Source organism: Mesoplodon bidens, assembly GCF_964165515.1.
Source record: "Mesoplodon bidens genome assembly, chromosome: 20".
Classification (NCBI taxonomy): domain Eukaryota; kingdom Metazoa; phylum Chordata; class Mammalia; order Artiodactyla; family Ziphiidae; genus Mesoplodon; species Mesoplodon bidens.
The window spans coordinates 10,938,326-10,963,408 of NC_138181.1; the positions used below are offsets into that span (position 1 = coordinate 10,938,326).

General features: G+C 34.4%; 1 protein-coding gene across 1 annotated transcript in view; it reads left to right on the forward strand.

Moving 5' to 3' along the window:
- Positions 1-13,376: 13,376 nt before the first annotated feature.
- LOC308608110 (disintegrin and metalloproteinase domain-containing protein 2-like) overlaps positions 13,377-25,083 on the forward strand; it is a gene marked incomplete at both ends in the record, with an annotated part of 70,143 nt that continues 58,436 nt past the window's right edge. The window contains 2 exons of the mRNA XM_081220785.1: positions 13,377-13,498; positions 16,815-16,893. Of these exons, the coding sequence (XP_081076911.1) occupies positions 13,377-13,498; positions 16,815-16,893 (201 nt within the window). The remainder of the gene's footprint in view (positions 13,499-16,814; positions 16,894-25,083) is intronic.

The following is a 25,083-nucleotide window of genomic DNA, read 5'->3' on the forward strand; positions in this document are numbered from 1 at the left end:
TCTTTATCCATTCATCTGTCAGTGGTCACTTAGGTTGTTTCCTTATCTGGGCTATTATAGATAATTCTGTAATGAACATAGGGGTGCATATATCTTTTTGAATTAATGTTTTCAGTTTCTTTGGATAAATACCCAGAAGCAGAACAGCTGGATCATATGGTAGTTTCATTCTTAATTTTTTGAGGAATCTCTATACTAGTTTTCATAGTGGCTACACAAGTTAAACTCCTCCAAATAGTGTATGAGGGCTCCCTTTTCTCCACACCCTCTACAACACTTGTTACTTCTTGCCTTTTTGATAATAGCTATTCTAAAAGGCGTAAGGTGATTCCTCATTCCAGTTTTGATTTGCATCATTTCCCTAACAATTAGTGAGGTTGAACATCTGTTCATGTGCTTGTTGGACATCTGTGTATCTTCTTTGGAAAAACAACAATTTATATCCTCTTCCTACTTATTAATGGGTTGTTTTGTGAATTTGGAATCGTATGAGCTGTTTGTATATTTTTGATATTAAGCCGTTGTTGGTCTCATTGTTTGCAAATCTTTTCTCCCAGACCACATGTTGTCTTTTTGTTTTGTTGATGGTTTCCTTTGCTGTACAAAACCTTTTAAGTTTAATTAGATGCCACTTGTTTACTTTTGGTTTTATTTATTTTGCCTTAGGAGACTGATCCCCCTCACAAAAAAAATTGGTACAATTTATGTCGAAGAGTATTCTGCCTATGTTCCCTTGTAGGACTTTTATGGCTTCAGTTCTTACATTTAGGTCTTCTGTCTTCTCTTCCTGCACAGCATAACTAAGGACTTGTTTTATTCGGTAGCATGTCTTTATACAGGGGATTTATTTTCCACTATATAAATATGAAAGTAGAAGACTATTTTTCCTTTCTCTGAGCAAGCACTAGAAGTCCAACTTCTGGTTCCTACATCTTGCCTTAAAACCTGGTGGTTAGCCAGATATCATCTCTCATGTTCTGATTTGTCTTTAACCTTGTTTCAACTTCTGATACTGGGATTTTCCCTTTTTTTCAAGCTTAGCTCTTATAGGATAACAGGAGAGGGTAACTACTAACCCATTTTTCCATGTTGCTAGATAATATTCCATGTTTTCATTCACATACATGCACACACATACACACAATATTTTTCTTTTAGGTATAAATTAAATTTTACTCGCTATAAATTTTTATTGATATAGAAAAATTAGAGAAGTTCTAAGAATTTAGCTTGTAATGATTAAAAAGATGAGAAAAGTATCATTTTATTTATCCAGGTTAAATCATATGAAATGCCACTCTATACTACCCCCAATTTTTTTTTTTGTAATATCTCACTCCAAATTTCCTTACCATGGCCTTGCCTATATTTAGAACTTCTGTCTTGTCATTCTTTCACTTCACTCATTATACTACAGGCTTTGAACAGGTTCCTATACAAGTTCCCTACAGCTATTCAAAATGCTAGATCATTTCCCAAACTTTCTATTTCAGCCTAAACATCAATTCCACAAATAGGTTTTTCTAACTATCTTATCTATATGGTTATACCCCTCCTCAAAATTCTCTATTCGAGCACTCCATTTCTTCAGAGCACTTTTCACAACCTCTGTATATTTGGGAAGTTTGTCATTAATTTCCTATTAATTTTCTTTCTCCTCCTCTGTAATATAAGCTCCAAGTGTGGACAAAGTCCCTTTCTTTCACATATGCCACTATATTGTTTTCTTCTTTTCTTTTTTTTTTTTTTTTGGCTGCACCATGCAGCACGTGGGGTCTTAGTTCCCCAAAAGGGATTGAACCCGTGCCTCCTGCAGTGGAAACATTGAATCTGAACCACTGGACCACCAGGGAAGTCCCCAGTATGCCACTATATTCTTATTTTCTATTGTAGTGCCTGACACATATGTATATTGAATTAGTTTTGCAAATTGAATGATTTGATTTAATAAGAAAGTTAAATAAGTGTGTTTTATATTGATTGCATCAGAAATACTAAGTGTGTTTAAGGCTATGGAATTTGGGCATGCCAAATTTTTCACCAGAGAACATTGGTAGTTTAATTACTTTTTCCCATTGTTTCATGCTTCTTAATCAATTAACTAGTATGGATATTTGTATCAAAGATTTACCAAAATAAAGTGTAGAATGTGCTCAACATAAAGTACTAAAGTATAAAATTTTATAGGATCAAAACTGTTTTAATACATTACTTGCTTTTGTTTTCTTCTTACATAATGATGTTCTCTTCAATCTTCTTTATTTTAGTATCCAGGTGCAATAACATTGGAGGGATTTTTAGTCATTATAGCTCAATTTTTTGGCCTTAAATTAAGATTAACATATGATGACATCCACAAGTGTTCCTGTCCAAGAGCTACATGAGTAATGAATCATGAAGCAGTGTAAGCCTTGTTTTTCTTTTGAATTAATTTCACACATACATTTGTGAGGTTGTTTACAAGACATGATGAATTTCTTATTCTTTATACTCAGTTCCACATCAAAAGTTGGAAAGGTATGTTGTGCCTGAAGAGATATCACAGATTTGTCCAAATGATACAAGACTCCAGAAGGTGGTAAATCTCATGATAATGAAATATTCACTCAAGGGAATTAGAGGGAAAATTTAAATATTTATGAAGACTATGAAATATTTTATAAAATATAATACTACTTTTGTTTTTGTTGTTGTAGTATCTATTGCCAAGGCAAAGATTTCTAAAATCATGCTTAAAAATATAACAAAGAAGTGGCAGCTTTGACTATTATTTTGATGGAAATAGAAAGGAGGAAAGATTTGAAGAGGAAAAAGAATTGCCCTCATTTGCAGAAATTACAATTAACTACCTACTTAAATCAACAGAATCAGTATACAATTAGAACAACAACATTAAAAAATTCATCAGGATGATCAGTCTTGGAAAACACTAGTATCTGTATATCAGCACTAAGAAAATGGACGACCTATTATAAAATTTCTAATTTTTCCAGAAGAGATCTATAAATTCAGTAAAATCCCAATCTATATTTTAGATTATGTTTTAAGGAACTTGATAAACTCTATGGGAAGTGATAAAATGAAGATGGTAAACATAGACAACCTTTTGGGGATTATGAGGTGCAATTTATGATCAAAGAAGGGATTTTATTTTGGGGAGACACTACATATTGTCTACAGATTTGTAGAAATAAAGAAATGGGGGAAAGATGATGATGTTGGATATAATGAAGACTTAAGAGCAAAATCATGGAGTAAACTAGAGAGGAGAGGATCTGGTATGTAAAAAAAAGGGACTGGCTTTTATCAGAGCTGGGCATATTCAATTATTGTGATAGAGTGTTTGGAGGGCAAATAGATAGATATGAAGGTAGTTGAATAGCTGTGAGACAGGCGGGGACCTGGGACCCTTTGCTGGGACCTGGGACCCTTTGCTGCAGTGCTGCAGTGCTTCCACTTGGACAAATCTCTCTTGGAGCAACAAAATACAAAGAAGCTATATGGGACTGAAAATAACTGCGTGCATGCCGAGTTGGGACAAATTCTGGACAAAAGATACAAAAAGACCCAAAAAAAGAAACACCCAGCTGCCGCTTTTGAAGAGCCTGGAGCAAAAGCAGGGTACTGTGCATGACCCCTGCACACAACACCACCTAAGGTGTGAGCAAACCACCTAAGCCACCGTTCTGGCCTGACCCCTGGGCACATCCCTACCCTCACCCCATATAAGGAACAAGCTTGCCCCCCCCCACCGCCTCAGGGAGAGAGCCAGCAAGGGAAACTGTTTATTGTTTTCACTCCCCCACCGCTGCTCGCAGGAGGGGCTCCAATAAAGCCTTGCCTGAATTTCTTGTCTGGCCTCTGACCAATTTCTATTGATTAAGGAGACCAAGAACTTTGGCTGGTAACAGTTGCAACGGAGACCATATGGCACACTTTCAGCAAAACTGAAACTATGTTCTATTTCATTCTTTACAGAAAATGTTTGTTGTACCCTATTCTACAGCATTTCCAAGAGCTGCTTGTGGGATTTAGTTTTATCTTACAGGAGCAGTAAGGAGCTCACAGACTCACATGTGTTGGCTTGCTTCCCTTCCCTAACATCCCATACCAGTGCTTTGGTGGTAGGCAGAATGGACTTCCAAAGATGTCCTCACTCTAATCCCTGGAATTTGTGGATATGTAAGTTACATGGTAGAAGGTAAGTTGCAGAAGTAATTAAGGTGATGGACCTTCAAGTAGGGACACTATCCTAGATTATCTGGGTGGGTCCAATCTAATCTCATGAGCCCTTAAAAACAGAGAATATTCTCCAGGTGAAGTCGGAGAGATGTGGCAGAATGGGGCTCAAAAAGACTGGTGCTGGGGAAACTGGACATCTACATGTGAAAGAATGAAATTAGAATATTTCCTCACACCATACACAAAATGGATTAAAGATCTGAAAAGGTAAGACCCAAAACCTTAAAACTCTAAGAAGATAACCTAGGCAGAACACTCTTTGACATAATTTATAGCAGTATTTTTTCAGATGGGTCTCACAAAGCTAAAGCAATGAAAGCAAAAATAAACAAATGGGACCTGTTTAAACTTAAACACTTTTGCACAGCAACGGAAACCATTGACAAAACTAAAAGACAACCTACGGAACGGGAGAAAATACTTGCAAATGACCAACAGGGGGTTTATATCCAAAACATATAAACAGCACATAGAAATCAATATGAAAAAACAAACAGGCCAGTCAAAAATTGGTCAGAAGACCTGAATAGACATTTTTCCAAAGTCATACAAAATGGCTAACAGGCAGGTGAAAAGATTCTCAACATCGCCAATTATTAGGAAAATGCAACTCAAAAGCCCAATGAGATATCACCTCAAACCTGATAGAATGTACAATTTAAAAGTCTACAAACAATAAATGTTTGAGGGGATGTGGAGAAAAGGGAACCCTCCTGCACTGTTGGTGGGAATGTAAACTGGTGCAGCCACTATGGAAAACAGTATGGAGGTTCCTCAAAAAACTAAAAATAGAACTACCATATGACCCAGCAATCCCACTACTGAGCATATATCCAGAAAGACGAAAGTTAATTCGAAAAGATACATGCACCCTGATGTTCACAGCAGCACTACGTACAATAGCCAGGACATGGAAACAACCCAAGTGTCCATGACACATGAATGGATAAAGAAGATGCAGCATATATATGCAATGGAATATTACTCAGCCATAAAAAGGATGAAGTTCTTCCATTTGCAGCAACATGGACGGACCTAGAGAATATTATGCTTAAATAAAAAGTTTAAAAAGTAACATAGCTTCAAAATAGAAGAATCAAAAATTGATAGTAATTAAGGAAATAAAATAGCCAAACATGGTTGGTTTCGTTGGTTTTTGGTTATTTTCACTGATCCAAAACTTTTTTTTTAATTGAAGTATGGTTGATTTATAATATTATGTTCATTCCAAGTGTACAACATAGTGATTCAATATTTTTATACATTACACTCCATTAAAGTTATTATGAAATACTGGCTATATTCCCTTTGCTGTACAATATATCCTTGTAGCTTATTTAATTTATACATAGAAGTTTGTACCTCTTAATTCACTACCCCTATCATGCCTCTCCCCCTTTTCTTCTCCCCTCTGGTAACCACTAGTTTGTTCTCTGTATCTGTGAGTCTGTTTTGTTATACTCATTCGTTTGTTTAATTTTTTAGATTTGAAATATAAGTGAGAACAAACAGTATTTGTCTTTCTCTGTTTGACTTATTTCAGCAAACATAATACCATTTGCAACCACATGGATGGACCTGGAACGTATTATGCCAAATATGTTTTTTAATAGCTCCAACTATAAATGAACAAAGTTCTAATCAATAGTAAAATAGAAAAACAGATGGACACATTCATTCAATGTGTGATATACAGCAACAAGAGGGGGGAAAAAAACTATTGCTACTCACAACGTGGATGGATCTCCTAATCATCATGTTAAAAAAACTTAAAACTAGAGGATGTGGCACATATATACAATGGAATATTTCTCAGCCATAAAAAGAAACGAAGCTGAGCTATTTGTAATGAGGTGGATAGACCTAGAGTCTGTCATACAGAGTGAAGTAAGTCAGAAGGAGAAAGACAAATACCGTATGCTAACACATATATATATGGAATTTAAGGGGGGGGGGAAATGCCATGAAGAACCTAGGGGTAAAACAGGAATAAAGACACAGACCTACTTGAGAATGGACTTGAGGATATGGGGAGGGGGAAGGGTAAGCTGTGACAAAGCGAGAGAGAGGCATGGACATATATACACTACCAAACATAAGGTAGATATCTAGTGGGAAGCAGCTCCATAGCACAGGGAGATCAGATCGGTGCTTTGTGACCGCCTGGAGGGGTGGGATAGGGAGGGTGGGAGGGAGGGAGACGCAAGAGGGAAGGGATATGGGAACAGATGTATATGTATAACTGATTCACTTTGTTATAAAGCAGAAACTAACACACCATTGTGAAGCAATTATACTCCAATAAAGATGTAAAAAAAAAAATACATGGTGATTGGCTCAATTTATATAGGTTCAAAAACACACAAAACTAATCTATGGCGTTAGAAGTAATGTTTTTCAGGGGACAATCTGGCAGCTTTAGTGGTTCTATATTTTATTTCTGGATCTGAATCTAGGTGTTAATTACACTGGTTTGTTCACTGGAATATTGAGCTGTGCCTATATATATTATATACTTATACATAAATATATAACATATGTAGTATAAATATTTATATAATATAAAAGTTCACTTAAGTGTAGATGAATCTTCCTTTTCATTAGCTGTTTCTTCAGCCTTGCCTTTCGGAAGTGATTCTGCACTTTCTTAGCTGGAAAGCGGAGTCACAAGGCGTCAAAGCCTCCTCCTGCATAGATTTAGGGGCCAAGGTCGCCCACGTTGAACGGTGCACAGCAGGCAGCCTCTCGACCCTCCGCTGCTCTCCCGGCCGCCTGCCTCCTGCGGTGTGTGCGGTCAGGAGGGGTCTCCTCGCGCCCCCAACTGCTTCGTAGTCAAGCGTACGGCCGTTATTCGGGCTGCCATCCAGGACGTCCAGCCATGCTGTGCCTTCTCTTTCTGCTCCTGGGGCTCATAGGGCTTCAGACAGACGATAGTAAGTACTTAAACCCTCTTCTGTCCTTTAGGGAATGTCAGGTCTCCTTTCTGTTTCCCTCTGAGAGGCTGTATATCCCTTTGAACGTGTTTTTTTGGTGAGAGCTCCAACTGTGCAAGCCCGAATCCACTCCCACATTGCCACCTTACCCAATCAAAATCCACTTTGGTTCCGAGGGTCTTTCCCACTCTTCTTGGGACCGTAGTAAAGATGGGAGATGCCATGGCTTGAGTAGATCCCTTAAGATTAGAGTTTCATACACTGCTCTGCATTTCTGATATCTGGCTTCTGTAGTTGGAAGGTCCAAAGGACCTGACTTTATTTGTTCTGAGAGCACTTGGGCCTATTACCTCAGGGTTACCAGAACCTGCCCACAGGGCAATATTTCTAAAGCAGTATACCTGTTTCTCTTTAAAAGATTTGTAATTCTAGAAAGAAGTGGGTATTGAGGTGAGGGTATTTGAAAAGAGAGTAAAAATGAGGGATGGCATATAGAATATTATGGATTTAGATGAGGAAATAATGTAGGAAGCTATGAGGTGGTGAGTGTTGCCCCTATAAAACATTTTGCACCTTGCAGATTCAGAAAGACTACGTGTGCAAATTACAGTTCCAGAGAAAATACGGTCAACGTCAAGTGGAGGAGTTGAAACATACGTAATTAAGCCCTAACATTTTTCACAAACTAAAAAGCATGTGAATATTTTGTTCCTAATAAGTAAACCTGGTGTTTTTCATCTCTACACACTTTCTGAATTTTATATTTATACCCAATTTTTCTTAAATGGAAGAGCCCTTTTGAAAATGAACCAAGATTAACAATGTTTCATGGAAGTATGGTGTAGTGATGCTTATTATCAAAGCTCCAAGGCCCATCTTCTAAATCTCTTTCCCTCTTGAGTGTCTGAATAATACCTGACCTGATCCATTTAGAGTCTCTTGTCACTCATTCACCATACAATATTTGGAGGATTTTTAGTAGTTGTTAAGTAAGCCTATGGCATCCCTATAGGGGATGGCAATCATTTGATTTAATGAAGTGTTGTATGAATAATTTTTATGTCTTGATTGCAAATATGTTAATCATTAAGAATTCTTTTTATGCCATCTTAGTGTATCTTGGTTCAGGTATTAGTTTTCTCTTTTTTATTCTTTGAATTAATTAGAAAGTTTCTTATCTTTTTTACTAATTTCTAGAATCATTTCTAAAGAAGTGAAGTGTTTTTTTAAAACAGCACACCTTAATTTTCTTTTTGATTGGTAGTAAATGTTTAGATAATTTGAATGCAAATATTTCCCTTTCAGCTACCTAGTTGTCACACTAATACAGATATCACAAGCTTAAAATTTTCAATATATAATTTATAAGGGAATGAATATTTATGAAAACTTTAAATCATTTAAATAGAAAAAAAGAGGTGAGACATTTAACAGCATTTTAAGAGTATTTTATTTTTTTAATGGAAAAATCTATGGAATTACTTGGTCATATTAGAAAATGTACACAGAATCTACTTAGAGGGAAATATCTTCAACCAGGTTTCACCAGATACTATGACAGTAATTCTCATAAGAGAAGTAAAAAAAAAAAAAAAAAATCTTCTGTCCTCAACTGTCAAATTCATGAGGGAAAAATTTTGACTATTTTGTTAATGTCTCTAACTCCAGTTCCTAGAACAGTGCTGGATACATAATAAAGGATTAATAGTATTTTTTGAACTGATCAGGCTATTGTACCTACCGACTTAACAAATGCAACAAACATAATATGAAAAGTTTATAATTATTATAATTAATAAAGAATATACCACAAGAGAATATTCAACTTAAAAAGACTAGGAGGTTTTAAAAATAACTGAATGGAACTTCTGTACATGAAAAATATAGTATGAGAGTAAAATCAAGAATTAACAGTAGCCAGAGACAGATGAAAAAACTAAACAGATGCAACATATAAACAGCTCAAGGAAAAAGAGGAGAGAATTAGAGGCTTAAGTACAGAACAATTAGAATTCCTGGAAAAGAGAGAAAAAAATCTGGAGAAGAGGTTATATTAAACATAGATGAACTGAGATCAGGTATCACAACACAGAATAAATAAAAATTAGAGTACATTAACACTTTTCAGATTACAAGAGAAGAAAATAATTTAATAATGTACTTCAGCAGTTAGAAATTGAAACTGGGACAAAGAATAACATAAAAGCTGGAATTGATGAAAAACTATGAATATGTATACCTCAAAACAAAACAAATTGAATATACAATTGTAACTAACAAATAAAAGAATATAAAGCATATATACATCTTGGTATAATAGGAAATTAAAATTTAAATAAAACTTAAAAATTTTGATTGATTAAATTTATCAGAAATTACATATATTTCAAATGGAATTTAAAAATATATACCACAAGAGAAACACCTAAATCACAAGGGAATAGAAAGGTCTAGCACAAAAATAAGAAAAATTATACAAAGCAAATAGTAAAGTTAGTATATGCAGCCATATTTTATCAGGCACAAGTTGTCTGTAAGGCAACACAAATAAAAGTATGAAAGATTTCAATAGGGATGAAAAAAGTGGATATAGTGATACATAGGGCAGAAATTTAACAAATGAATAATACAATGAATAAATGTGTCAACAAATTCAAAAAACCTTGAGGAGATAAGCAGTTTCATAGAAAAACAAACTCCTGGGATATAGCGAAAGATGAAAATGCCCAACACTTTAAAAACTTTGAATCTGAATATAAATGTCTCTTTCTTCCTCCTCAAAAATACAGAAACAACCATTAAAACTAAGTCAAAAGCTAAATTATTTTACAAATAAATACAACCAAACATTTAAGAAAGACATATTTAAAACTCATAAAAACTCAGCCAGCAAGAAGAAAAAGAGTTAATACTGCTGAATACATAAAGGCAATATTACCTTGACACCAAAAACAAAGAAGGGTAATATAAGAAAGAAAATTTGGGACTGAATTAATTCATGAGTATATGTGGCAAACATAAGAAATATGAGAAAATCTAATATAAGAAAGTATTAAGAAATGACCAATGGCTTGTTTGTTTTTTTGTTATTGAGTTGTATGAGTTGTTTATATATTTTGGAAATTAAGCCCTTGTTGGTCACATCATTTGCAAATATTTGCTCCCAGTTAGTTGGTTGTCTTTTGTTTATGGTTTCTTCTGTGGTACAAAAGCTTATAAGTTTGATTAGGTCCCATTTGTTTATTTTTACTTTTATTTCTATTGCCTCGGGAGACTGACCTAAGAAATCATTGCTATGTTTTATGTCAGAGAATGTTTTACCTATGTTCTCTTCTAAGTGTTTTATGGTGTCATGTCTTATATCTAAGTCTTTAAGATATTTTCAGTTTATTTTTGTGTATGGTGTGAGGGAGTGTTCTAACTTCATTGATTTACATGTGGCTGTCCAACTTTCCCAATACCACTTGCCAAAGAGACTATCTTTTATCCATTGTATATTCTTGCCTCCTTTATCAAAGATTAATTGACCATAGGTGTGTAGGTTTATTTCTGGGCTCTCTATTCTGTTCCATTGATCCATATGTCTTTTTTTATGCCAATACCACACTGTTGTTTTTTTTTTGTTTTTTGTTTTTTTTTTTGCGGTACACGGGCCTCTCACTGTTGTGGCCTCTCCCATTGGGGAGCACAGGCTCCGGACACGCAGGCTCAGTGGCCATGGCTCATGGGCCTAGCTGCTCTGCGGCATGTGGGATCTTCCCGGACCGGGGCACGAACGCGTGTCCCCTGCATTGGCAAGCGGACTCAACCACTGCACCACCAGGGAAGCCCCACACTGTTTTGATTACTGTAGCTTTGTAGTATTGTCTGAAGTCTGGGAAGTTTATGCCTCCTGCTTTGTTCTTTTTCCTCAGGATTACTTTGGCAATTCTGAGTCTTTTGTGATTCCATATAAATTACAGGGTTATTTGTTCTACTTCTGTGAAAAATGTCATGGGTAATTTGATAGGGGTCGCATTAAATCTGTAGATTACTTAGAGTGGTATGGTCATTTTAATAATATTATTCTTCCAATCCAAGAGCATGGGATAGCTTTCCATTTCTTTAAATCATCTTTAATTTCCTTTATCAATGTTTTATAGTTAGTTCTCAGAATATAAGTTTTCACCTCCTTTGTTAGGTTTATTCTTAAGTACTTTTTTGGATCTGATTTTAGAAGGTTTTTTTTTTTTTTAACATTCCCTTCCTGATATTTCATTGTTGGTGTAAAGAAATGCAAAAGATTTATGTGTGTTAATCTTGTATTCTGCTACCTTACTGAATTTGTTTGTCAGTTCTAGTAGTTTTTGTGTAGAGTCTAAATATGGGCAGAAGACTGAAATAGACATTTCTCCAAAGAAGACATAGAGATGGCCAACAGGCACAAGAAAAGATGCTCGACATTGCTAATTATTAGAGAAATGCAAATCAAAACTGCAATGAGGTATCACTTCATTCCAGTCAAAATGGCCATCATTAAAAAGTCCACAAACAATAAATGCTGGAGAGGGTATGGGGAAAAGGGAATCCTTCTACACTGTTTGTGGGAATGTATATTGGGGCAGCCACTGTAGAGAATAGTATGGAAGTTCCTTAAACAACTAAAAACAGTGTTACCATATGATCCAGCAATCCCATTCTTGGGCATATATCTGGAAAAGACAAAAACTCTAATCGAAAAGATACCTGCACCCCAATGTTCAGAGCAGCACTATTTACAATAGCCAAGACAAGGAAGCAACTTAAATGTGCATCAACAGATGAATGGATAAAGAAGATGTGGTTTATATATACAATGCAATACTACTCAGCCATAAAAAATAATGAAATAATGCCAACTGCAGCAACATGGATGGACCTAGAGGTTATCATACTAAATGATGTAAGTCAGACAGACAAAGACAAATATCACATGATATCACTTATCTGTGGAATCTAAAAAATGATACAAATGAACTTATTTACAAAAGGGAACCAGACTCACAGACATAGAAAACAAACTTACGGTTACCTAAGGGGAAAAGGGGGTTATAAATTAGGAGTTTGAGATTAGCAGATACAAACTACTGTATATAAAATAAACAAGAAGGTGTAGCACAGAGAATTACATTCAATATCTTATAATAACCCATAATAAAAGAGAATATGAAAAAGAGTATACCTAGGTATGTATAACTGAATCACTTTGCTGTACACCAGAAACTAACACAACATTCTAAGTCAACTGTACTTCAATTAAAAAAAAGAAAAAAAAAAGAAATGGCCAATGGCAAAATGCAATTTACATCTAAATTGTTAAGATGATTGAATCTTAGAATATCAATGAATTAACTACTTTTTAGAATTATATGAGGAAATGAATATACATATAGCAATAGGAGCAGTAAAACTATTGTTCAAAGTTCAGTACCATATATGATAAAATAACTTAGCAATAGAAGAATGTAACTTAACTTTGTTAATCCTATAAAATAAACCTCTTAACCCTATCAAATTTAAATAAACTTTAAACATTTTAAAACTTAAAATAAATTTTAAAGATATAATTTACACTACATAAAAATCAAAGTCTAAATAAATGTAACAAAGGAAAGCAAAACCTCCTCACTGAAGACAACAAAACCAGATGAGAGGAGGTAAAGATCTATATAAATTGAGTAGATCCTATGCTCATGGATTGGAAGGCCCAATAATGGAAAGAGGTCAAGGCTCCTCAAACTGATCTATGAAGACTAAATTTTCCATTTGTAGACATTCTTTCTTAATAAAATCCATGAGAATTGCATCCAAACTTGGAATAAATTTTATAAAATCTACAAATATTAAACATTCTGTTTTGTTAATTCTTTGCTATACTATATAAATTTTCTATTCGGTAATTTAGTTATACTCTTCCATTTTAAGCATATATTTTGCAATGGCCTCAATATTAAGCTAACACAATTATTGGATGCAAGTCAACAATATTTCAGGGTCTATCTTATTGCATAAGTGTTAAAATTAATAAGAAACGGTACCAATTATATTCTTCCATCTATCTTTATTATGAAAGCAAATATTTAAATATCTGATTACATTGGAATAAATCAATATTAAATTATAAATTTTCCTCTTTTTTTATTGTATTAGTGTGCTTTAGAATATTATTATTGTTAATATAAAATGATAGTTTTTCTTTTTAACATTCTTCTCACTTTTCTTTGCTCTTTTAATATACTCTCCTGCCAGGTGTCCTACAACATTGTAATTGAAGGGAAAACGTACACTGTGAACCTAATGCAAAAGTAGGTGACCTACATTATTTTATTACCTGTCTTTGTTCTATTTATAATTATTGTGCATATTTATCCAGAAAGTAACTATTTTGCATTTGTAAATATTTCTAGTTGCTTACTATTTGTCTCCTATTTTACGCTTAAGAAAAACATTTTAAGCCTATATAATAAATATCTAGGACCTGAATCCATATATATGCTCCCATCTTTTTCCTTCCCAGCAGCATCAGATTTCTATTTGACTATTTATGTGGTTTCATGGAGGATGAATTTTGATATTTTTCTATTTTTATCAAGACATAAATACGACTTGTTTTTGAGTTCTCTTACATTCAACTATATTTGAAAGAGCATAGTGGATTTTTGAGTGGAAAGAACAGTGATTCTTTAAATTAGTTTACATATCAGAATGTATTAAGGACTTAGAATACAACTGTAATTAGCCAAACTCAATCCCATGCCAGCTAAGGAAATCGGGGAAAAAATAAGCACACCATATTTGGGAATAAGGAAAAATCAAAACAGTAATGGTCGTTTTTAAAATGGGTCCTTTATTAAAAGTTTTGGTCAATTTGTCTCTTTATTATAAATCTTGATAGCTTAAAGATAAGGTCTTTCCATCCTTTTCTTCATCAAGAATGTTCTGGCTTTTCTTACTACTTTTCATTTTCATTTATTTTATAGTATACTCTTCCACAAAGATATATCCATAGATATTGATTGTGACTTCATTGAATCTACAGAGTACTTTTGGAGGAATTTTTCCTGTCATTGCCTTTCAATTTTTTATTCAGTCTGGATATTTTTTTACTGAATCTGAAATTCTTTTAATGTAGTCCAAATTATTATTTTCTTTGTAGCTATTATTCTTTTCATATTTAAAAAAAATCATTGTCTTCATACAGTCATGAATCTAAGCTGCCATTTTTTTCTAATAGGTTTTATTGTTTTCACTTTCATATTCAACTCTAGGGTTCATCCAGAATTGATGTTTGTGTGTTTCATAAGCATGGGGATCAAGATTCAAATATTTTATCATATTAGCATCCAATGGATCCAACACATGCTATTGGAAAAAAAAATACTTTCCTCATTGCACTGTAATGAAATGTATGTAATAAATCAAATGACTGTTTATGAGTGGGATATCTTTCTGGACTATTTTCTCTTATTTTATATGTTTACTCCTGAGCCCTATTTATCTGAACAGATATCACACTGTATTAAATACTGTACTAGGTCTTGTTACCCAGCCTTGTTCAACAATTTTAGGATGTCCTTGTTTTTCTTGATCCTTTAATTTTCCATATAATGTCTGAAGTCACCTTTTTTCTTTGTACCTTTTATTTTATATTCTTTTTCTTTCATAGTCTCCATTTTAATGAATCTATTATTTTATATTATACCATTTTCCCTCAATTAAATTCTTTGTTATACAACTTTTTACTATTCTTTTAGTATTTTCTCTAGATTATCGTATTAATCCCTGAATTATTAAATCTAATATACATTGTTATTTTACCAGTTATCATACATTGTTAGATCTTCAAACCTTTTAATTTCACTTACCTTCTACCTTTTCATTATTTTTCCTGTATGCTTTTAAACCCCAGTGAGATATGACTATTATTTTTTGTATAGTCAATATCCCTTTATAATTAAGCATAAATTTACCCATTCTGTTGCTCCTCATTTTTTCCTGCGTTTGTTTCTATCTGCAGTTAATTTCTATACGTTTCAGGAATTCTCTATATTTCTATTGTTGGTCTGCTTGTTTTTGATTAATTTGTATTCAGTGTTAAATATTAACCTTACTCTTAAGAACTTTTTTGCTGGAATAAATGCTAGGACGACCTTTTAAAAATGACTTTTGTCCTTTAAAAGCATTATTCCCTTCTGGCTTTCCTCCTTTCTATTGACAACTTAAGCTATCAGTCTTATTGCTGTTCTTTGAAGGGAACATCTTCGTTTTCTTCTTGATACTTTGAAGGTTTTATTTTGGTTTTCATCAGTCTTTAAAACTAATTTTATGGATGATTTTTCTTTGCTTTTATCATGCTCAAATAAGATAGGACTTACTGAGTCTATATCATCAATTTTGAAAAAACTTTACTCTTATTTTCAGAGATTTTTAAGTTTAGCTCCTTGGCTACTCTATGCAACTTCAAAATTTAGCAGATGATTTTACAGGGAAAGAAGCTATGAATCTGATGCAACTTAAATATTCATATTTTTATTCCAGGACTGCACAGCCACCAAAAGTTCTGCTTGTTTCTAGGCTCCCCAATAATAGCTTTCTCCCTGGGCCAAGCATGGATATTTGACTTCTTTCTTTGCCAAAAAAACAGTGCTTGTATATCACTAGCTAAGTCTCTTTATGGGACTTTCAACCCAGAATCTGTGTGTTCCCTGGAGCTCCACCCCACTGTGTGTTATTTTCTTTTTTTGTTACAAGAATAAAAAAAGTTTTGCTCTGTTTGTCAGCAGTTTGGCTCTTTGACCTTTTGCTTTCACAAATCCAGACTGCCATGGCTGTCACAAATCTTTATACTATACTAATTGGAAAAATGAAAATGAGATACCTACACTCACCCTTTCTCTTTATAGAGCCTTTTAAGCATATTCTTCCCATATTACAAACAATGTATTTTAATGTGAGATCTCCACCTGATCTGTTGAATTCATTTCATATTAGTTCAATACTTATTGACCATTTGTTATTTTCCAGGTATTCTTCTAAGAGCTTGAGATGCATTAGTAAACAAAATGGATATAAATTTTATATTGTTATCAGATGAGACTAATAATGGTATGATAAATAATGGATTAGGAAGAATGTTAGAAAGTGATAAATGCTTAAGCAAAAATATAGAACAAACTAAGAAGTGTCATTTGGAAATCCTATGCTTTAATAATTGAGAAAGTTGCAAATTTTTATAAACTTGTCAAGAGAAGCCTCAGTGAGATGTGGATATATAGCAAGGACTTGAAGTAGTTGAGACAATGAGCCATGTTGAAGAACATCCCAGGAAGGGGCAACAGCTAGTGCAAATACCCTGAGACAAAAGTTTGCCTGTTGTGTTTAAAAAACAGGAAGGAGGACAGTGTGACAGTAAGGTGAGTGAGGAGAGGTCTGAAGACTAGAATTTTTTGAGCAAAATTAAAACTAAATCCATGTACTCAAAGAATCTCTCCCTCACGTGTGCTCTCTCTCTCTCTCTCCTCTCCCTACCTATCTATAATAAGGATAATAAAAGAAATACCTTTTCAAAATAAAATCTAGGAAACAAATTTTCCATTAAATACTTTTATCTTTATTTTACAGAGTTTTCTTACCTCAAAATTTTAGGGTTTATGGTTATAATAGCACAGGAAGTATGAAACCTCTTGAACAACAGTTTCAGGTATGATTTTTATTGTCTGTTTTACCTTTGTTATGTGAGTTTCTGTGACTGTTTTACTTAGGGTCCACATGTCTCTAGAGTATAACAGGCTGGAGGTATGTTTTGTTTTGGCATGAATGTAACCATTTCCTTTGATGATGTGTCTTGAATTAGCTTTGTGACACAGATGATTAACAAAACCACAAATGATAGTGATGCATTTAAGCTATTATTTCATGATGATGCACATGTATGTGTTTATGTACCTGTAGCAAAAGGGTTGAATATGGAGCGAAATACTTAAAATGAAAAAACATGACTTAAATCAGGAAAGCTAAATCTAGGAAGAAAAGGAAAATCCAAAGACTTGTCTGAAGTACGTTCAGGGACCAAATAAATACACATTAAATTTCATGCACATTTAGGAATATATTAAATTTTCATCTACTTGGAATACTTGGAGCTTCATTTAATAAAGTTTGCCATTTTTTGTAAATATAATAGAGAAGTGAGCATAGAATTTCAAGGAATACCCATGCCTGAAATACTGTTTTGCTTTTTACATTTGCCCTGCCTTACCAATTCCTGTTTTTTTTAATTTGCATTCTACGTAGCGAATTAACAACTACTTTGAAATGAAAGCATTTTTATAGATACTAAGCTCTTAACAGGAGAAATAATAGGTATGGTGAGTTCTTTAAATTTTGCCTAACAGAGTAGGCAAATACATGTGAATCATCTATGGAGTTCTCTATACAAATATATAAATAATGCATACTGTCAAAAAGTTTTATGTTATATACACACGTGCATATATACATAATATTATAGACATACTTATGTATACACACACAATATATGTGTGTGTGTGGCATTTTTTGTGTGTGAGTGTGGTGAAAAAGAGACAGAGAGAAACAGAGTTAAAACAACGAGACAACGAGATGCACAGGGCCGCAATATCCCGCACCTGAATTTTATGTAATTCTGCCATACCTAACACCTAACTCTACTTCCTACCTCCCAGGAGGTAATCATGAGAGACAGATGTATAATTCAAAAGAAAAAGCAAAGATGTTTTATTTATAACCTGGATGTAATAAGTTATTGAGTGCTGGCCTCAAATGCCATGTTTGCCAAAGCTGCAAGCCTATCTTCAGTGTAGGAAAATCCAGGAAAGTTTATTAAATTTGGTTAGAAGCATATAAATCTATTTTTCATAAATTCCACAAATGATTTTCATCCCTAAAAGTTATGTTATCTTTCTATCTAAAGATGTATCTATACGAAAACAAAGCAACCAGTTAGACACAGAAAGAGTTTGTTCCTAGTATCTGCAGTTTACTTTATGATCTCTCCAGGACAGAGAGATACTCATAATGGTCAAAAAGTAAAATTACCAGATGGCATAACAATCCAAAATGTGTATGCACATAAAAATAGACTTCAAATTATAAGAGGCAGAAATTGACAGAAATGAAAAAAGAAATAGGTAAATTATTATTATTATTGAAGATTTAAACATTTCTCTCTCAGTAATTGATAGATGAAGTAGAAAGAAACTCAGCAAATATATTGATGCCTTGAGCAGAACTATCAACTTGATCTCATCAACATTTGCAGGTGACCACACACAACAGCAACATTCTTACTGTTGCTGAGTTTACACACATTCTTTTTTGAGTGCTAATAGAAGAATGAACAAGATATAATAAAGGAAAATAGTGCAAAAAATGACAATGATAAAAATAAGAAAAAAACTGGAGAAAGAAATTATATAATAATAATAAACTTTTGACTCCTCCGTCTCAAAATTTTATCCTATGCTGACCTAAAAATGATTTACTTATTAATTTCCAACTTTTCCAATCAACTTATATATAAGGTTGATATAATTTACTGATGGTTCTGAAGAATTAAATACATTATCAATCTGGATAATACAAACCACATTTGGAAGGAAGTGGATGAAATGTGGTGGAAAGGAAGAGGTATTTTACCTTGATTATATAAAGTATAATTTATACAGATGAACCTGTATATGGGACCACAGTGAAAATGTACAAATACGATGAAAAGTCAATGAAATATTTTAAAAATATAAGATACTGTTTTAGTCTATGTCTAAAGATACCACGCAGTAATTTACACATGGAAAGTTTAATGTAAAGAATTATTAATTGTAACAAGGATTAGAGTACAAAAATAAGAAGTAAACAGAACTCTAAAGGTCGTAGGAATATCAGATACAAGAAGCAGCCAGCAACCCTGGGACTGGGATAAAGAAGACAGTTTCCTTGCCCCAGAGTTGAGATTGTTAAAAGTGGCACGACCATGGATCTTCAAATAGGACAAGTCACTGTGGTGCTGTACCAAGAGATCTTGCTGTAAAATTTCTCTTTAGAACCCTCTGGAAATCTGTCCTTTGGGTAGCCAGGAAAGCTGTTCATAAGATGTCTCACCAAAGTCACTTTGCTACGGAAGGAGAGGGGCCTAGATGATGGGAGGATACTACTGGCTGATGGGTGCTAGAGACCACCATGCACTGAAGGATCTGGGTACTAGAGAATCTCCAAGCAATGAGGGATCCTGGCTTTGCAAAAAGCTGTACCCTCTGCAGGAGCCTACCAAGCTAGCACAGTGGAACCAAATAACAAAGCTCTGTTCCCATGCTCTCAAGTACCCTTTACTAGCAAAGCTTCAGTGCCACCTGGCAAAGGAAAAAATAATTAAGAGGCTCATATTCATTTGCACAAAGCAGGCAAAAGGTTAGTTTGAAGCTGAGTAGCAATACATCAATAATTGACAGAGCCTACAACTTTGACTACTTAGTTTCTGTATGCACTCTTTTATACACATTTGAACTCTGGAAAAACAACAAAATCACCCTACATTTCTATTTAGCAAGATTCAGCCAACCTTCTCCCAAGTAAAGAAATTCTCATTCTTCCCTCAAAATGATGAGACACACAGTCACGAGTCACTGTGTCCATTGCTAAGCTATATTAAGTTCTCCACAAATTTAGTCACAGTCCAACTGAATACTATGTTAACATGAGGTTAAATTAACTTGTAAAGTTAACCTCCAACCACTTGCATGTAAACTAATAACAGGAAGAGGGAAAAAGAAGAAAATGGTTAGCACATACAAATAAAGATACATATGCATATGACAAGCCAAGAGAAAAATATCTAAAGCTACTATAGTCTTCATTTCTGTAATAAGTCATGATTGCCATGTATGACTTCTTTTTCCCACTACCTGCTCCCCATTTCCATTGCTCTCAACCAGAACCTGAGCTTGTTACGGATATTTACCTAGCAGAATAGCACAAATCTTCACTCCCAAAGGGTTTGCATCCTTAATCATATTTTATTTTGGTTACTATTATACTCAGGTGGGTTCAAGACACAGCACTTCTTTAAGCAACAAATTTCCCTATTGTGTTCAGAGTCAGTCACTCCAGCCACTGGGTTAGCCTGTTTGTGCAGTGGCAAAAGGAGCTTGAAACATCCAGTTGGAAGTTTCATCTTCCAAATTAGTGGAATTTTATTGTGTCCCCAGGTGAACAAATTCCCCTCTGGGGGCTAGAATCTAAAAGTTACTGGGACAGAAAGCAAAATGCTACAAAATGGTTATTAGGTATAATGGTGGGAAGAGACGCTCCCATTTCAACACCTTACTTCCTGGACCTATGTATTGTGGTTCTCAGAAAACCATGCCATATAATAGTCTTGATTCAAACATAACCCCAGCCTTTCAGAGTAATGTCTCCCAACTACTATGGTAAATGAGTATTCAGTAACCTGGTCTACCTTTCAATTAGGCCAGCTGCTTCCAGATGACAGAGTATATGGTAAGACATGTACATAAACCAATTGCTGCCCTTAATTTGCTGAGAAATAAGTTTCTGTATGAGACACAACACTGTGCAGAAGCCATGGCAGTGGATAAGGCATTCTGTGAGTCCACAAGTTCTGGTGCTAGAAGAAGCACCATGGACAGGGGAGGTAGTTTTTGTTTTTCAGGGAATTTAATCCATTTACCTACATCATCTAATGTTGGCATACAATTATCCTTAGCATTCCCTTAATAATCCTTCTATAAGGATGGTAGTAATATCCCACTTTTATTTCTGATTTTAGTAATTTGATTCTTTTCTTTTCATAGTCAATCTAGCTAAATAAAGATTTGTCAATTTTGGTTATTTTTTCGCAGAGCCAGCTTCTGGTTTCATTGATTTGTTCTATTATCTGTTCTTATTAATTTCACTCTAATCTTTATTATTCCCCTTCTTTTGTTTAATTTAGGTTTAATGTGTTCTTCTTTTTCCTGTGTTATATGTGGTTGAATAGGATATTACTTTGAGATCTTTCTTCTTTATTAATACATGCTTTTTATATATATAAATTTATCGAAAGCACTACTTTAGCTGCATCCCATACATTTTAGTATGGTGTGTCTTCATTTTCATTTTCCTTAAATATCTTCTGGTTTCATATTTGATTTATTCTTTCATCCATAGGTTATTTAGGGATATGATATTTAATTTCCACGTCTGTGAGTTTCTCCAAATGTTTTCTGTTAATTATTTCTAAAAAAATGCCTTTATTAGCAGAAAACATACTTTTATTACTTCTATACTTTTTTTTTTTTTTTTTGCGGTATGCAGGCCTCTCACTGTTGTGGCCTCTCCCATTACAGAGCACAGGCTCCAGACACACAGGCTCAGCGGCCATGGCTCACGGGCCCAGCCGCTCCACGGCATGTGGGATCTCCCCAGACCGGGGCACGAACCCGTGTTCCCTGCATCGGCAGGCGGAATCTCTACCACTGTGCCACCAGGGAAGCCCACTTCTATACTTTTAAACTGAGGACTTTTTAAATGGATTAGCATATGGTCTATCCTGGAAAATATTTTGTGTACACATTAAGAAGAATGTGTATCTTGTTCTTTGGTGGAGCATTTTACAGATGTCTGCTAGGTTTACTTAGTTTATGATTTTTTTTTCAAGTCTTATATTTCCTTTCTGATCTTCTGCCTAGTTGTTCCACCGATCGTTGAAAGTGGCAGAGAAGAAGAAAAGAAGTCTTCAACTATAAGTGTTGAGTTCTCTATTTCTCCCTTAGTATCTACTTATTTTTTTATGCACTGTGGTGCTCTGATATTTGGTACCTATGTTTTCAAGTGTTATGTCTTCCTGATGCATTAAACCTTTTATTAGTATAAAACACTGCTCTTTATTTCTAGTAACATTTTTTTCTTTCAAAGTCTACTTTGTCTGATATAAATATAGTCAATCCAGTTTTCTCGTGGTTGCTAGTTACATGATAATCTTTTTTCATTCCTTTAATTTGAGTCTGTGTCTTTGAACTTAAAGCATGTTGTCTTTCAACAGTTTATAGTAGTCTTTTCACATTGTCTGACAATCTGCTTTTTATTGGATTGTTTAATTCAATCACACTTAATGCTATTATTGATATAGTTGTATTTGCACCTGCTTTTTACTTTTTGTTTTGTATGTGTCTCATGTGTTTTTGTTCCTCTTTTTTCTCATTTTAGTGTTTTTTTCCCCTGTTAGGTGGATATATTCTACTGAAGAATTTAAATTTCCTTAATGATTTTTCAGTATTTTGAGTTTTTAGTGATTTCCCTAGGGCTTACCTTACACATTTTAACTTATCAGATGCAGATTTAGATTTATATTACCTTAATTCCAGTGATATATAGAAACATTGCTCCTATAAAACTCTACTTCCTTCACGTTTATGGTATTATTGTTGTACATATTACATTTATTAATGTTACAAACCCAACAGTACATTGTTATAATTACTTTACTATCTGCAGTCATTTCCTTAACACAGTACCTCTTTGTTTCCACTCACCTCCTATATGCTGTTATTGGCAAATATATTTCCTGGCCCCAATAATATGCCCTATTCAGATTATTTTACTCAATTGATTTTTAAATCAGTTAAGAGAAAAAAGGCGGAAATACGCATTTATATTATGTTTTTAAATTACATAATAACCTGTATGAGCTCTCTTTGGATGTTTATGTGGATTTGAATCACTATCTGAGATTGCTTACTTTCAACCTGAAGAATTTCCTTAAGTATTACTTGTAAGGCAGGACAATTAACAACAAATTCTCAAAGTTTTCATTTATATGGAAATGTCTTTAGTTTGATTTTGTTTCTCATTTTTCTTACTGAATTTTTCATATTTTCTTGTATGGCTATTTACTTATTTTCTCTCAGGACTATTTGTCCTTATGTCCACTTCTGGGGGATTTAAATTGTCATTTACTTATTTTCATCAGTTTCACTAGGGATCAGATCTATAGAGTTCCTCATGATGTCATACCAAAAGTTAACTCTCCATATCTTTATTTTTGAAGAATAATTTTGCTTAATATATAATTCTAAGTGCCAGGGTTTTTTCCTCTCTCAGCATTTTTGTTGTTGTTGTTCATTGTGTCCTGCCTCCTTACGTGTGTGTGTGTGTGTGTGTGTATGTAAAGAAGTACCATTATTTACATCATTACTCCTATGAATGTTATATGTTACTTTTCTCTGGTTTATTTCAAGATGTTCTCTTCATTTTTGGTTTTCAGCAGTTTATTATATGATTGGTTCCTTAGGTCTTGTGGAAATAAATAAAAACCAAGCAAATGAGAATAAACAAAGGTTACTTATTCATAGCAAGGACGTCATCCACTTTCACTTGCATTTTGGCAGATACGCAAAGGCAGGCAGAAGAGTGGGAAAGCTTTATAGTGGAAGGAAGGGAAGACCTCAGGTGTGCTCTGACTGAAGGTTGTTGGTGGGGGCTGCTGTAGATGGGTTAACTATGTGATTGGAGTGTTTATCTGGCTTTTCTCTCCTTGGTTCTAAGGTGGAAGCAGGGACAAAAATTAGGGAAGCTGAAAGTTTTTATTTTATTTTTTATATATTTATTTTCAGTTTTGTTTTATTTATTTATTTATTTTTGGCTGTGTTGGGCCTTTGTTGCTGTGCATGGGCTTTCTCTAGTTGTGTCAAGCTGGGGTTACTCTTCGTTGCAGTGCACGGGCTTCTCACTGAGGTGGCTTCTCTTGTTGTGGAGCACAGGCTTCAGTAGTTGTGGCTCACAGACTCAGTAGTTGTGGCTCGTGGGCTCTAGAGCGGAGGCTCAGGAGTTGTGGCACACGGGCTTAGTTGCTCCGCAGCATGTGGGATCTTCCCAGACCAGGGATCGAACGGGTGTCCCCTGCATTGGCAGGCAGATTCTCAACCACTGCACCACCAGGGAAGAACAAGCTGATAGTTTTTAATCAAGTCTTTGTTATTAGGACTGATTGCTATATAAGTTATTGGTTAGCTCCCTGGATTATTACTGGAGATAGCAGCATGACTTCCTACAAAGTCAGCTATTTATTGTTAGTAAAGAGGTTGGAGCTTCCCTCATGGCGCAGTGGTTGAGAGTCCACCTGCCGATGCAGGGGACTCAGGTTCGTGCTCCAGTCCGGGAGGATCCCACATGCTGCGGGGCAGCTGGGCCCGTGAGCCATGGCCGCTGAGCCTGTGCTCCGCAATGGGAGAGGCCACAACAGTGAGAGGCCCGCGTACCACAAAAAAAAAAAAAAAAAGAGGTTGGTTTCCTGCAGGTCAGAGTTCTATTTTTATATATGGTTTGGCCATTGCCCATTTGTTTATTCATTGTCTCAATCTATAAATGTGGTTTCTCACTAAATTTGGGGAAATTTTGGCCATGATTTTTTCAAATACTTTTATACCTATTTTCTCTTTCCATTTTTCTGGACCTCCATTTAAACATATTTTAGATAACATTGTCCCACAGGTTCCTGCAGCCATATTCCATTTTTAAAGCTTGTTTTCTCTCAGGTTTCTTTCAGATTCAATGGTTTCTATAGATCTGTATTCTAGGGTTTTTGTTTTTTGTTTTTGTTTTTGCTTTTTGCCATCTGCAGTGTCAGTAAAACATATCCAGTGTATTTCATTTTAAATGTATTTCTTTGTTCTAGAATTTAGAGTTAGCATTTTTGTAACATTTTATTTCTCTGCTGAATTTCCTAATTGCTTCCCTTATTATGCCCAAAATTTCCTTAATTTTCTTCATCATGTTTTTAATATCTGTTTTAAATCCATTTATTTACTAATTCCAAAATCCGGTGTTATTTTGAAGTCAGTTTCTTTCTGGTTTTACT